The 13,663-nt window shown below is 39.0% G+C and overlaps 1 protein-coding gene across 1 annotated transcript in view; it reads right to left on the bottom strand.

Annotated features, from left to right (window-relative positions):
* SMURF2 (SMAD specific E3 ubiquitin protein ligase 2) overlaps nt 1-13,663 on the bottom strand; it is a 57,435-nt gene that overhangs the window by 6,843 nt on the left and 36,929 nt on the right. Inside the window, exons 6-11 of the mRNA XM_061377230.1 lie at nt 11,276-11,360; nt 9,922-10,005; nt 8,561-8,763; nt 8,304-8,388; nt 5,782-5,940; nt 1,381-1,591 (exon numbers count right to left, since the gene is read on the bottom strand). Coding sequence (XP_061233214.1) covers nt 1,381-1,591; nt 5,782-5,940; nt 8,304-8,388; nt 8,561-8,763; nt 9,922-10,005; nt 11,276-11,360 — 827 coding nt within the window. The remainder of the gene's footprint in view (nt 1-1,380; nt 1,592-5,781; nt 5,941-8,303; nt 8,389-8,560; nt 8,764-9,921; nt 10,006-11,275; nt 11,361-13,663) is intronic.

Below are 13,663 nucleotides of genomic sequence, written 5' to 3'. Positions count from 1 at the left end.
AAACTACTGTTGTTTATTAGAAATGGACTCTCAGACTCTGAGTCTGATACTGTCAAAGAGGATGCTATTTTCCAAGACACTAACCAGTTTCTCAAATCAGACTGCTACTTAGATTTCTACAACCGTGATAAAACTTGTCAAATAAAACTGATGAGGACATGAGTAGAAGCACCTCCTGTTAGATTTCCAGAGGTGCACAGTGATCAGAACAAGCTCCTTCATTCCCACATAACTTACAAAAAGGTAAAATCTGGGTCAGTATACTTTTGTTTTGCCATAAGAAAAGCCAACAGTGGAGCTTCTACTCTGGGTATAACCCATGTGCAAACCTTCAAGAAGCATCTTTAGAACAGAGGCATTAATGCCATCCCAGTAAGTCTACAGAATTATTCCTCCATCAGTAAAACTTCACCAAAACACAAAGAGAAAGCTGAAAGAGGCAAAACAAATGCTAATTTTTAAAATGGAATTAAACAAAACATGTTACTTTTCATTTACGTTTAATGTTCGTGCCCCAATCTCTGGCTTTGTAGAACAGAAGAGGTAGGTGTGCTGGGGGCCCAATGCACTCAATTCAGTTTTCAGAACAAGAACATAATGATTTTCACTGCTGTAGAGCAGCCTTTCCTTTCTTTCTCTCGCTGATTATGAACTGATTTGACTGCCTCCAAAGGGAAGACCAACACAGATCTTTCTTGGCTGGAAAAAGTGTGACAACACAGCGGGACTATCCGGTTTGTGGGTGGGGTGAAAATTCAACAGGGATGGGTGGGATGGGTGATAAAGTTCTCAGGAGGACAAACTGTTCTCCAGAAAGAGCCAATGTATTATAACTATGTTCAATCAATTCAGCAGAATTATTCTGCTGAATAATGACACCAAATAAAATGCAGATATCCCACTGTGGACACCCCTGGCATTCAGTAGCCTAGGAAATGCATAAAATTGGTCTGATTTGGGGGGATTAATTGAAAACAATCAAGCAGAATTGAGACATGCCAAGTAATCCAAACTCCAAAGATGACTGCTATTCAACAGTCATTTTACTTGAATTACAATAGATCAAAGATCATTAAGAATTGTTTGGTTTTCCATTTGTAACAGTCCCTCTGTAACAGACATTTGTGTTCTTCTATTCTAGGAAGAAGTGAGACAGTATCTTCAAATACGTGAAGTGCTTGAACTCATTCCTCAGTCCTGACACAGTCACATTTCCAGCCACAGGGAAAGCTTTTCCTCTTCCCATTCGTCACTGGTAAAACTCCAGTTTTAACTCCAGAATTCAAGATTTCATCTAACTGAATGACTTCTTTAGATGGTTATGAACAACCCTCCTCCCCTTCCCTCAAAGCTAAGAAATGGGTCAAATTCTCAAATTACCTCAAAGATCTCTTCCCTAGAGACCTCAATACGACAATGGCCAGCTTGAGGTTGCTGCTGTGACAGCTCTTGCCTCAGGATCTTGAGCTTCTGCACTAGGTCTCGCTTGTACTTGGGCACAGTCAGACACTCTGCCTCATCTGGAAGCTGACACAGGGACACTACCTGCTGCTGCTGCTGGTGCTGCTGATCTTTAAGTTGATTCTGGCGGCTAGAAACAAACACAGCTGTTTGCAGATATTCAAGTCAAACATCCCCTATTTTCTTCTGATGTTTCTTAGATGTTAGGTCTTTGTAATTAAACTACTTTCCATTTACTATGATTATTACTGTGATTACACTAAAAAAAAAAAATCTGGGCCCAGTAAAAAATAAATTCAGAGAGATTTTACCCTGACCAAAGACATACGCTTCTGTCTTTCTTGGCAACTATCAGGTTGGTTTTAGGGTTTGTTATTTCTATTAGTACTACTCTACAAAGTATGTAAAAGGTTACGGCACTGTATAATAAGGTATTATCCATACAATTTTACTACTAAGCTGCTGACTCTGAATTTCTCAGATACCATTTCCATATTTCCTTTGCGTGTTTTGCCTTCCTCCATTTTAAAATCCAGGGATCTGCCAAACACCATGCCTCTAATCTACAGTCAATACCATAGTCTGTTTGAAATGGCTTGTCTGAAAAAGAGTAAGCTTACAAAAAGATGTTTGTACTGGCAGCTTGGCAAGGACCTTGTCCCTTGTACCTGGCCTAGTCTGGACCACAGGAATGTGGGAGTTCACATGTAACTAATTGGCACAGATAAACAAGTATTTTTACTAGCAAGTCTAAGAGATTTTGTAAATCTAGCTTCTGACCAGGAAAAGTAAATGAACAGTGTTGCAGAGATGTCCTCTTGTGTCGTTTCTTGTGGATATTTTTATAGCTTTTTAGTATGGCATTTCCAAACACCGCAGGATAAAAGCTGTCTTTTACCTAAACCACAAGGAGAATATCTCCCTGTGGAACACACGAGAATACCCTGAATTTACTGGATAAATAAGAAAGGTTACAATTCAGAATGTCTTCCAGTGGGATGTTAATAAATTGGTTTTTCTACAAAGACCAAAAATATGGAAGCAAATGCAGTTTTAATGTATTTTAACATTTCAGGCTATTGTCTGCTTTGAAACAAGGTCTACCAGAAAGCTCTCCTGGCCAACCACAACTCACCTCCAGCAGGCTTTCCCCACAGGGGCATTCAGAATTGGCAATTAAAAGGGGTGGGGGTGTTCCCAGTTTGCCTGTGGTTCTGAACAGCTATTCCCTTATTTGCAAACCTTCTATTTAAAGCAATTTTGCACAAACTGAAAGGAAACTAAAGCAGGTGACCAGGAAATCTTTATCAGTAGTCTTACAAGCCTCATATTTAGAAACCCCTGCAATGGCACACACTGTACATCACTTCAGCAACAACTCAAAGCTGAAGATTAATAATACCTCTTTACTCCTAGTCTTTAGAGAAGAAATAATGTACAGAAATCCTATTTGGTTACTATGTCCTAGGATGCAGAACTTCAGAAGTTAGCTTAAACAAAGTTGTTAGTTCCATAGTGTCTTGTTGTTTGCTTCTGTTATTTAAAAAATAAGAAAGCCCAAAACAAGGATACCTCAATGTTAGTTGCAAGCTGACCACATTGGTCTTACAATAAACTAGTTATTTTAAGTCATTCCTGAGAAACGAAGTCATTTTAGTAATTTAGAGACACATACGCGATGTGGTTCTAGAATAGGACTCTATGTCATTCGTGCTACGTGCACGGTAATTTCATTCCACTTGTGATTAGCTGTAAATATAAAAATCCCTTAAAGTATTTACTTGATATACAAACTAAAGCAAAAATAATTGTTTTATCTTCTGAACTTTCAAATTCCACAACAACGAGCATGTGAAAATAGCCCCTGTATATGCCTATCAGGGAAGGTCAGAACTATATACTGAAGTGTGCACACGTTCATATTACCTTTAGGGGTAAAAAAGGCACAGTCCCAAAAGCACAAAGCTCAGGCTTAAAGAAAATGTAATCCCTGAAAGGAGGACGAATTTAAGATCTATGCATCAAATGAAACCAATCTAAACAGGGCAGTACTAGAAGGACAAAAATAAAATGCCTTCCTCCATATTAGACTAAAAATAATCAGCGTAGCATTAGCAAAATTATCTGCAGTGCTTAAGAGTGATTAAATCTAATTTCTTAGTTTGTTTTCACAGCTGAAAGATTCCACTCCACTGTACAGTGCTTTAAGGAAGCAGCTAAGTACTTTTCAGGTGCCATAACCATCAAAACCTATCACAAACTCTTGGCTAGTATTTTAAACAGAACTGGGTAACAACCTGATTGTTTTCATAACCTATAATGTCACCACTGGAGAAACAAACTGCTCTACCCAGCTCTATAGGAAAACCAGTAACACTGAGAGTGAACTTTTTATTATGCCTTTGAACCTCAACCACTATCCCACCCAAACACTGAACTTATTTATCTGATAATTTACAAAATGAGGGGCCTAAATCAAACTGGTTTTCTCTTTCTGAAAGAACAAATAAGGAGGTGGGCTTAAGGGGGTGGTGGGTGAAGCTTTCACATATCCTGTTTAGTGCAGTAAAAGAACAGATACCAGAAAAGATTTATCAGGGAGCAGGCTTTGCTGATGACACTGTTGGTTGAATTTCTGAAATCCTTCCCTAATGAAAGACAGATGTACAAATCTTCAACACACTCTAGCAGTACTTTAACGAAATGCAGGAATGGTTCTGTGATTCTGGAACTTGAAAGTCCAATTGGATTTTACAGGTAACAAAGCTAGATATGGATTTGTCCTCCACAGATACATGCAGAACTAGCCACTATGACCCTACTGCCATTTAAGAAGAAACCTATCTGTGAAGGACAATTATTCAAATATAGTCAAATTAACTCAATTTTGTACAGTTTAGGAATTGCACCGTTGTAGCTAAGAAGGTCTTAAGTTTTCCTTTGGGTAAAACATCTAAATCTGAATTAATTTAAAGAACTTTCCTGTGTTTCAAACATGAAAATGCTCCTCCACTGGCAAGATTTTTTTTTTTCCAAGATCATGTTCACTTGAAACTACCAATCTAAATGCAGCTAAAATTAGCAGCGATTTATTTAAAATTAAAAATATTATTATTATTTCTAATAATAAATACAAGAACTAGAAGTGTCTGGACAAGGGGAGCTTACTTAAGTCCTGTAGTATACACAGTTTATAACTAATGATTTATCTAAACAAAATACATATTTGTCAATATTTACAGACTCTCCTCTTGGGGTGTTAAGTTCAAATGTATATTGGGCAGACAAAGGCTAGCCAGCTTGTACCTATTACACAAATATATGTTGACCTCCTGGATCCTGCTTTCCATTCCCTGGTTTTGTCTTTTCAGTGCTTGTTCCCATTATTTCCTTCAGCTTTTCTTCCCAATGACTCATTTCCTTAAAAGGACTATTGCTCCTACTTACTCCTTGCCCAGGGCTGCATGGCTTTCTACCTAAGCAACTCTTCATTGTTTCTCCCACTTAACACCTACTCAATACTTTACAGGTGTTTCCCAAGAGTATTAAAAGGTGTTAGTAGGAGAAACAATAGAGTCAAACTCCCAAACAGGCTGGACAAAGCAATAGCCATGTCTAGGCAAAAAGAAATGTTTGTTTGCTTTTTGGTTTCCATTTTTAGTAGAAAATCTCCCAGTGTGAAATGAGTGCCAAGGGAATAAAAACAAGAGCCAGAATTCTTTTCAGTTTCCCCTTTTTAGAAATGCAGTATAAAAAAGTGGTATCAAAAGGCAAAGTATTTTATTTTATTCATTTTGTTAAATATCAGAGTTAAATTATTGGAGTCTTACTCTGAGAACATCTCAACTGGTCTTACTCTAAAACTGCAGGTAGGAGCTGGATTATTTCTCCTTTATTCCAGGAGAACAGTTGGGTACTTGTGCACCCTTGCCTAACTTGTCAGTATTTCACACCACTGGCTAATGAATGCAACCTCATATTGTAAAACAAGTTCCCCATAACTAAAAGTAATATGAAGTATAAAGAACAGAAAAGAAATTGCCTCTCTTGCACTTGCTGTCCCCAACTCCAGCATCACAATAGCCACATTCCTGCCTAAATGCTGCTAAAGATTTGTTCCCCCCACTTCCAAGAACAATCAAGCCTGTCTTCTTTGTTATGTAACAGAGTAAGGTGAGAGTTTGGTAAAGAACACCCATACTATCCTTTAAATACTATGTATTTAAAGGCAGCATATGTCTTGATATAAAACCCAGCAGCCCTCAAGAGTCACTCTCTTTCCTCTATTACACTCAACATGCGCTGGAGACTTTAACTTACTTTAAGACTAAATGCAAGTTAGCAGATAGCCGTGGATCTGTAAACTGCGTTGTCCTGTTGTTATGGTCAACAAAATAAACTCTCCCTGTTGCTGTATTTCGGATCTCCCATCCAGGAGGCAGTGGACCAAGCTCTTCACAATTGATGTTGCTAAGATCCCTATGAAAACAAATATAAAATGAAAAATACCTCAGCATTTGGCCTCGGAGCCAAACAAGCATAAATGTAACAGAACAATTCCATGAAGTCTGAGAAAATGTATTGTTTCAGAAACTTGATCTATTCAGCTGGAATCTCTACTCCCAAGGTGCTAGCCCACCAAAGAAAAAAAACACACACCCCAGAACACATGCCGTGGGGGGAAAAGTTCTTATCAAATAACCTTCCCTTTTACAGACTAACTTCAGATGTTAAATTAATACAGGCTTAAAACAAAAATAAAGGCCCTTGCCATTATTTGCCAGAATGGAAGTGCAGTTCTACACCACTTCTGACAGAAAACATTTTAAAAACAACATTAGTCATGTAAGGAACTCTGAATCACGCTTTATAAACTCCTACAAAACAAAACTATACTTCTGAGGAGTTATACTTTCCATGAAGAATTACGCATGGGATATGTGTGTATGGCACAGGCGGGTTTGCCCCAAACCCCAAGCGCTGGTGGGAAGCAAACAGCTCTCTAACAAAATATTTCAACTAAAATAAGATGAAGGATGACTCAAGCTCTGCACTGAGCAATGCAGGGATAGTGGGTCTCAAGAAAATCGAGTTGATATTAGGAAGCTGCAGATTCATTCCAGAGGTTCACTGAAAGCAAACACTGGTGTTTAAAAATGTTCTTATGTGTACATGATTTTTCACGTATACAATTCACACCTGAGATACTTCACTCTGTCAAGTGCAGTTCTCTTTACCAGTGTTGAGTCTCCAGATCTCACAGTATCGTGAGAGCTGAGGGGACGAAAGAGCTGAGGGACAGATTGGCTTAAAAAGATGCATCTGCAGAGACTCAAAAGGCTGAGAAGCCACTAATGGAAAAACCAGGCTCTGGGACTGAACTTGTGCTGCTATTACCCATACACACACTGTTGCTGAACTGGAGGGCTTGCTTTTATTAAATTACTGTGGTGTATTAGCATAAAAATACAATTTCCTTAGAAATGACATGAACTCCATCCTCATGCAAAGAGCTAGATTTTGTTCTGAGACACAGTTGTGCAAGTTTCTGCTGCCACACCTAAGAGCAGTGCTAACTTAGGTTTCATACAACACCAGTACACCACCAACTTAAAGATTAGATCTTAAAGTAAATAAATACATATTTTAGAGAAATCTAGTTTGTAGCTTTGTATAACAGACAAGCCTCAGGCTTCCTAATGCACAATGGCCAGCTGGATCACACCCTCATGTATACAGATAATCAAAGCAAAGTATATTCTTGTAACACAAAAGTAAAAAAACCAAATCATTTGAAAATGCAGTGAAGTGCATAAGGCACTTTATCTTTCCTTGGATAACCGTTTCCATGGGAATTAGCACCAGCAACCGATAAAGTTGCTATAGTTCTCATAAATGCCAATTTCAAACTCCACACACGATTTTACAACATCATACACAGACTGTAGCAGGCAATCACTTTCAATAGGATTTCCTGAGGTGTTTTAAAGAACAATCGGAAGCTAACAATAATTTTCATTATGCTTCTTTAAATACATTAGAAATAATCATGTGTAAAATCATGCACAGTATGTACACACATGCATCATGTAAACAGACTTGTATCATTGAATCATAGACTTGTTTGGGTTGCAAAGGATCTTAAAGCTCATCCAGTTGCAACTGCCTGAAACAGGCAGGGACACCTTCCACTAGAGCAAGCTGCTCCAAGCCCCGTCCAACCTGGACTTGAACGCTGTGTTTGGTAGTCTGAACATGGGACAATAATTCTCACAAACAAGTATATTCAAGCTAATTCAATGATGAGGCTGTAGTTCACTATAGTGTATCTACACATACAAGGGGCATCGGCAAGATTTTCCAGGTTTCTTCTTTGTCTGCTCCTCCAAAAACGATCACATATGTCTAGTCTATTTGTCACCAAGTTTGTTCTTCATAAATACATACTGCCGATTTTCCAGGTCCTGTTAACTTCCAAAGCCTGAATTAAAAACCAAAACCAATCCAGTTTTCACTGAAGCATTTTGGATAAATCTGAATTTTTGGAAGTGCTCAGATCCTGCTTTTTCTGTTTCATTATTTTGCACAGTATTAAAAGCTGGACTTGGTTATAACTCCTATGCAGGATCTTGAATGAGTTAACTACACCCGTTTTCCGTCTTTGCATTAAAATAACATCTTGAAGAACTGAGGAAGAGCCTAATTTATTTTGATAACTTGTTAAAGTAATACATTAGGGACCAAGAGTCAGAAATATAATATTAGGCAGAGAAAACTCTGAGGAAAGTACTACTTAAACTCTTTTGTTTTGACACTTTAAGGATACTTCCATTATTTCTTACCTAGGTACTCTTGGATCGTGCCACGTGCTAACACCAGTCTGAGTATGCAGAAAATAGACCTGACCTTGCTGAGTTGTCCTTTGCTCTGTGAAATCAAGATAAATTAATAAGAACATAGAAACCCGCAATACAAAACCTCAGAAAGACTGCTTTTCCCAAACTAAGGGATCAAAAGGATCTTACATACAAGGCGACACAACCCATTTCCCCAGTTTATTGGGAAACCCCCAACTAAAAAACCACATTAATTTGCATACCATATCCTTCAGGTAAATCGGGAGGAGTGTGCAAGTGTGTCCTGCTCATGTAGTTTCTGTGCCTCTGTGACCTGACTCTCCTCTCTGCCAGCCGGGGATCTGACGACTGCCCGCAGGTCGCACCATTGGTTCCTGTAATCGGAGTGTTCTCATCTGCAAAACAGCTCAGAGGTCTGCCCGGGCTGGAGTATTCACACGCTGGCCTGTGGGGAAAAATGTGAACAATGTATTGCTGACTAGACATGGGGTTACATGAGAGTCACTTTGTAGTAGCTTCTTCACCTTAGGGCTCTTGGGATGCCTTTGTGGATGGCAGAACTGACTTGTCATGCAGGGTAACTCAACAATGGACACAAAGCTTCTGCTTGTGTGTCCTGTGCTCACTGGTTCATCCCAGAGCAACTAGTCAACCTGTCATTCCTTCTAATTTTTAGGGAAGGTTATTATGCAAGGATTGTGAAAAAGGGCTAAGCAAGATAAAAACAGTCGCTCTTGAGAGCTTCACTGCAAGAGGAAATACTGAATTATGTGGTTTCGTGTTCTCAATACTGTTTTCAAAAGGATTTAAAAAGGGGCTAAAGGGGGGCTGACAAGGGCAGAGGAAACCCCTGAAACAAATTATATATTTTGTATTTGTTTCTCTACTGTACACGTGCCTAGAGCTTAGAACAGGTATTTTAACACACCACAAAAAATATGGATAAAGAAGTTACAAAGCTGTTCAGTACCTTTGCTCACTTGAAAAAAATCTATCAGAGCTGGCAGTGTTAATGGTACACATTAAGTCAAATACAACCTTACAGAGACTGGAATAATATTTATTGGGGATGGAAGAGACAGTCTGCAGGCACAGTCTGCAGAAGACTGAAAAATATGCCATGACAGTGTCTGCAATTCAGGTAACAGCAAAGCTGGTTTAAGGAACAGCTTCACAACACAGTTATTACAGTTATTAGAAAAGGTGATTGTAATGACTTCAAAACATGCTCTGTAACAATCAGCTTTAAAAGTTCTGGATTACACAGTCATAGCATGTACATAGACAATGCCTGTCAGCTGTTCTTGATCTCCTCATCCCTTTCAATGTCTGTACTTAGAGAGCTCTACCATAGCAGCTCAACAAGAAAACAACGATGCTAGTATTTGGGGTGGAAAAAATTCTAATCAGAACAATTCTTTCAAGTTTAATATTAGGCAGACTGAAGGAGTAGGATGTTAAGAAAAGCATATTGCATTTGTGGAGTGACTCAGAGGAACACTGAATACCCCTGTGTTAGAGCCACGTAGAACGGCTTGTGCTCAGCACTCCTGCTCAGCATACAAACTTCATCATATGCACAGTCTTCTAAACAATTTCTTACCGCGTTGGTCGCTCCCACTGAGTTGTTCGTGTAATATGATTTAAATACTGGATCCTTCCAGAAGCAGTCCTCCGTTCCTCCCACCTAGAATTTAGACATGGAGAGATAAGGCAGTGAGTGGTATTTCCAGGAAACCAGGGCACAAAATGTTTCCAACATAAATGCCAACTCAGGAAGACTTACACTATTATGAATCGTGTTAGCTGAACGAGGTAACAGGAAACAACTGAAAGTTAACTCAGAATTGATTTTACACATTCTTCCCTTGGAACCAGGCATATCATTAACAATATCACACCTTTGTGTTTGATACCTATTTGAATTCTAATTAAATCCCAACAGCCACATAAAGAAACTTCTTGAAAACATCATATTTAATAACGCATTTAACCTCTTTTGGCCACCAATCTAGTAAGTGCTTTCATAGCATCTTCATGCACTACTGGCTTTCATTAAAAAGTCACCAAATAACATGACTTTTTAATTATTATTACTTTTGCATTCCAAATTACATCAGGCTATTCAGCTAGTTTTGCAGTTACACAAATAAGTAAGCAATATTTATACAAGGAACGTTCTGAAGTGAAAACTTAAAAGCATTGTCAGAAGTGTTTCTGACTTCTTCAGACTCCCAATTAACAGAAGAATGCTGTTTAGGACTTCAGATGGTAATTGGTATTTCGAAATTCATAATCTGAAAAATCAGTTTCTCCTGTCTTTACCTGCCAAGAATCACACTCAGAAGGTCTGTGTTTGCTCTGAAAAAGTTGATGACAGCACTAGAACCTAAAACAGAACATTTTTCTGTACACACAAAACTGGTTTAGGTGTTAATGATGTCATTAACTCTCACAGGGACAAACCAAAATCCTAAACCCAGCATCTGGCAGGTAAATACAGCAAGAACTCAGGCTCCACTGCCTTTTCCAACCATGTTTGCTTCACTATAGTTTGCACAGAAGAAAAAGTGGCACCGTAGAAGGCAACCAAGCTCTTACCTTGCTACAGAACTACTGCTGGAGGAAGTCAGTTTGCTGTGCTTTAACACTGGATTAGTTTAGCAGTTCTATAATTTGACGTATGTTTTCTTAGAAAAGTATCTTTTTAATGAATTTACTCATATATGCCACATACGCCACCTCCCATTTTCCAAGAAGAGACAACGCAAGGGTTGTATTATTAACTGCTCCTGTGTATCCCAGCTGGCTTATCTCCTGCTCCTAAATCCAAAATTGCAGAACTCTGAGTACAAGAATAAAAGTAAGTTAACCTATTTGTACACTGACTTCTCACTACTGCAGCAGTCTGTTGCATGAGCTGTGTCTGTATTTACATCACAGTGATGTCAGCTTACCCATCCGGTAAATCATTGTCGAATAACCGGCTGCAATCCACCACCTGTCCTCCTGTGCCTATTCGGTCTCTGGACTGAAGACTTACTATTAAGATAATAAAAGAATTATTAATTATATGACATCTGAATGCAAATTGCAGTTACATTCGAGATAGAAATGGTACATCTTGGAGGACAAAGCTGAGCCATGTTCTGGGTATTTTATCCTTCCCAAAAATCAAAGAGTTACACAGACAAGGTGTATATTCTCATACACTTAATTCTCTACATCTTACTTCAAGAATATTATTCTTTCCTGTTAGGGTAGTGAGGCACTGGAATGGGTTGCCCAGGGAGGTTGTGAATGCTCCATCCCTGGCAGTGTTCAAGGCTAGGTTGGACGAGGCCTTGGGTAGTAGGTTTAGAGCGAGGTGTCCCTGCCCATGGCAGGGGGGTTGGAACTTGATGATCTTAAGGTCCTTTCCAACCCTAACTATTCTATGATTCTATGATTCTATAACATGAACACAAGTTAAGGCAGAAAAAGGAAGTTCTTTCCGATGCTGTAATTAACTTTTCTCTACATGAGATAGAGTGTGACACTCATCTGGCGGCAGCAGGGTGACAGGGACAGCGCTACTGCCACTACTACAGGAGAACTGCTAATAGAGGTAAACAAAGAAATTCCTGTCTGGTTTTGACTCCTCCTTATGTATTTTCTGTGAACATGGGATTCAACACACATGTACACACATAAAACCAGGCAAAATGTAACTGCTAGAAGCACTACACATCTGATTTATTGACTACTTGGAAACACTGGTGGTAAGAAGTCAAACGCAACTCTCACACAAAGCAGTTCTCAGCACCCTGAAAAGCCTTTACTGCCCTCAGCAAAACTGTATTACTGCTTTTTAAATTTCATTTTTATTTTTTACATGTTTCATTGGAAAGGATATTTATGCCTGAAGCTGTTGTACTAAAATTATGAAATCAAAGATTAAAATCTTTTTTAGGCAGCTTTTGTTCCCAGTGTCATAATTTGCAAGTGTCCAATCTGATAGTTTATGACACTTGTGCCTCTGTGGGCTTGTTGGGGTTTTTTTGATGTTCTGGTTTGCCTTTAACAATAAAACGATTGCTTAAAAAGCTAAATACGTGCCATGGCACACATTTCTTGGGGTGGCATTTCTGCACCTCTGGACAACTGTCTTCAAGTCCTATTTATGTATGCAGTGAAATAAACCTACAGACCTTAACCTAGACACAATCACACCTTTTGCCAAGATCACAGTTTAAAAGGTGTAGTAGTGCTGGCAGTTTTTGCCAGTGGCCAAATGTTCGACAACAGCATGTTTTGAAGCTTTGGATTTTGAGTCTTCAACAGAGCAACCCAGGAAGTACTGCAGTACCTGTTTGCCTTATTCCTTATCAGTATTAACTCCTTGTCTTCCATGAAGATTAACATTACAAAGCTATGTAAGGCCCAAAATTTGTGTATGGTTTCATTCTGTAATGAGTAAGGGCTTGTTTTTTTCTGCACTGCCACATCAGCAATAAAATGGTGGCACAGAAGAGAGCTGCAAGATTAAGACACTGTTCAGGTGCCCTCTGCATCTACTACTCACAAGCATCCCCTTTTCTTCCCTCCTTTGAAGAGAACCCCAGATATTTAAGTTGAAGCTCCCCTTGCTCCCTGGCCCAAGTTAAAAGGGCATACCCACTGTGCACTTGAGCTGTAAGGTTATCAACTGCTGAAGGTATCAATTACATTTTAATATTGTTTTCCAATCTTCCACAGCCTCTTAATTTAAGCCAGTTTATCATTAGAAGGACTGAGAGTGTATTTCTAACTTATTCTATCTTCTTGCTTACTTTTCATCAAGATTTCTCCACTATGTAACTACTGCAGTGGAATTTTCTAGTTTTATTCAGGCTCATTCATCCATTCAGCAACACTGGACTAGTGAAGAAAGATTAAAATATAAAGAGATTAATAGAGACAGGAGTCTCCAGAATCTTACCAAGGATGCATTAAATTAAATCAAGGCCATGACTGAGAAAACCTGACCTTTCTAATAGTAACCCCAGAAAGCAGAACATACAGATTTGTTTTCAGCCTCTACTGTAAGCTAGGTACAACACACAATCCAGCAGCTCCTGCTAATGAGGGACAGCCCCAGCAGCATGCCAACAGAGCTGATGCTGCTGTGGCTACACAACTTTTCAGGATAACATCAGGTTAAGCCAACTGGTCAGTCTAGTTTATGCCCACACTGCTGACTAGTTATCTTTGACAACCTGAAGAGTATCTGCCATGCCCACACTGCTCTGTATTTGCCCCAGGCTTCCCAACTGGCATCCCAATTGCTTGGAGACCTTTCTACTCTGGGGTTTCTTTTGCTTGTT

The sequence above is a fragment of the Neopsephotus bourkii genome, unplaced genomic scaffold, assembly GCF_033783945.1.
Source record: "Neopsephotus bourkii isolate Nb327-2 ecotype Australia unplaced genomic scaffold, CSIRO-AGI_Nbou_v1 NB_1749, whole genome shotgun sequence".
Taxonomy (NCBI): domain Eukaryota; kingdom Metazoa; phylum Chordata; class Aves; order Psittaciformes; family Psittacidae; genus Neopsephotus; species Neopsephotus bourkii.
Note: the sequence above shows the minus strand (reverse complement) of the source record. Positions and strands in the feature narration are given on the sequence as shown.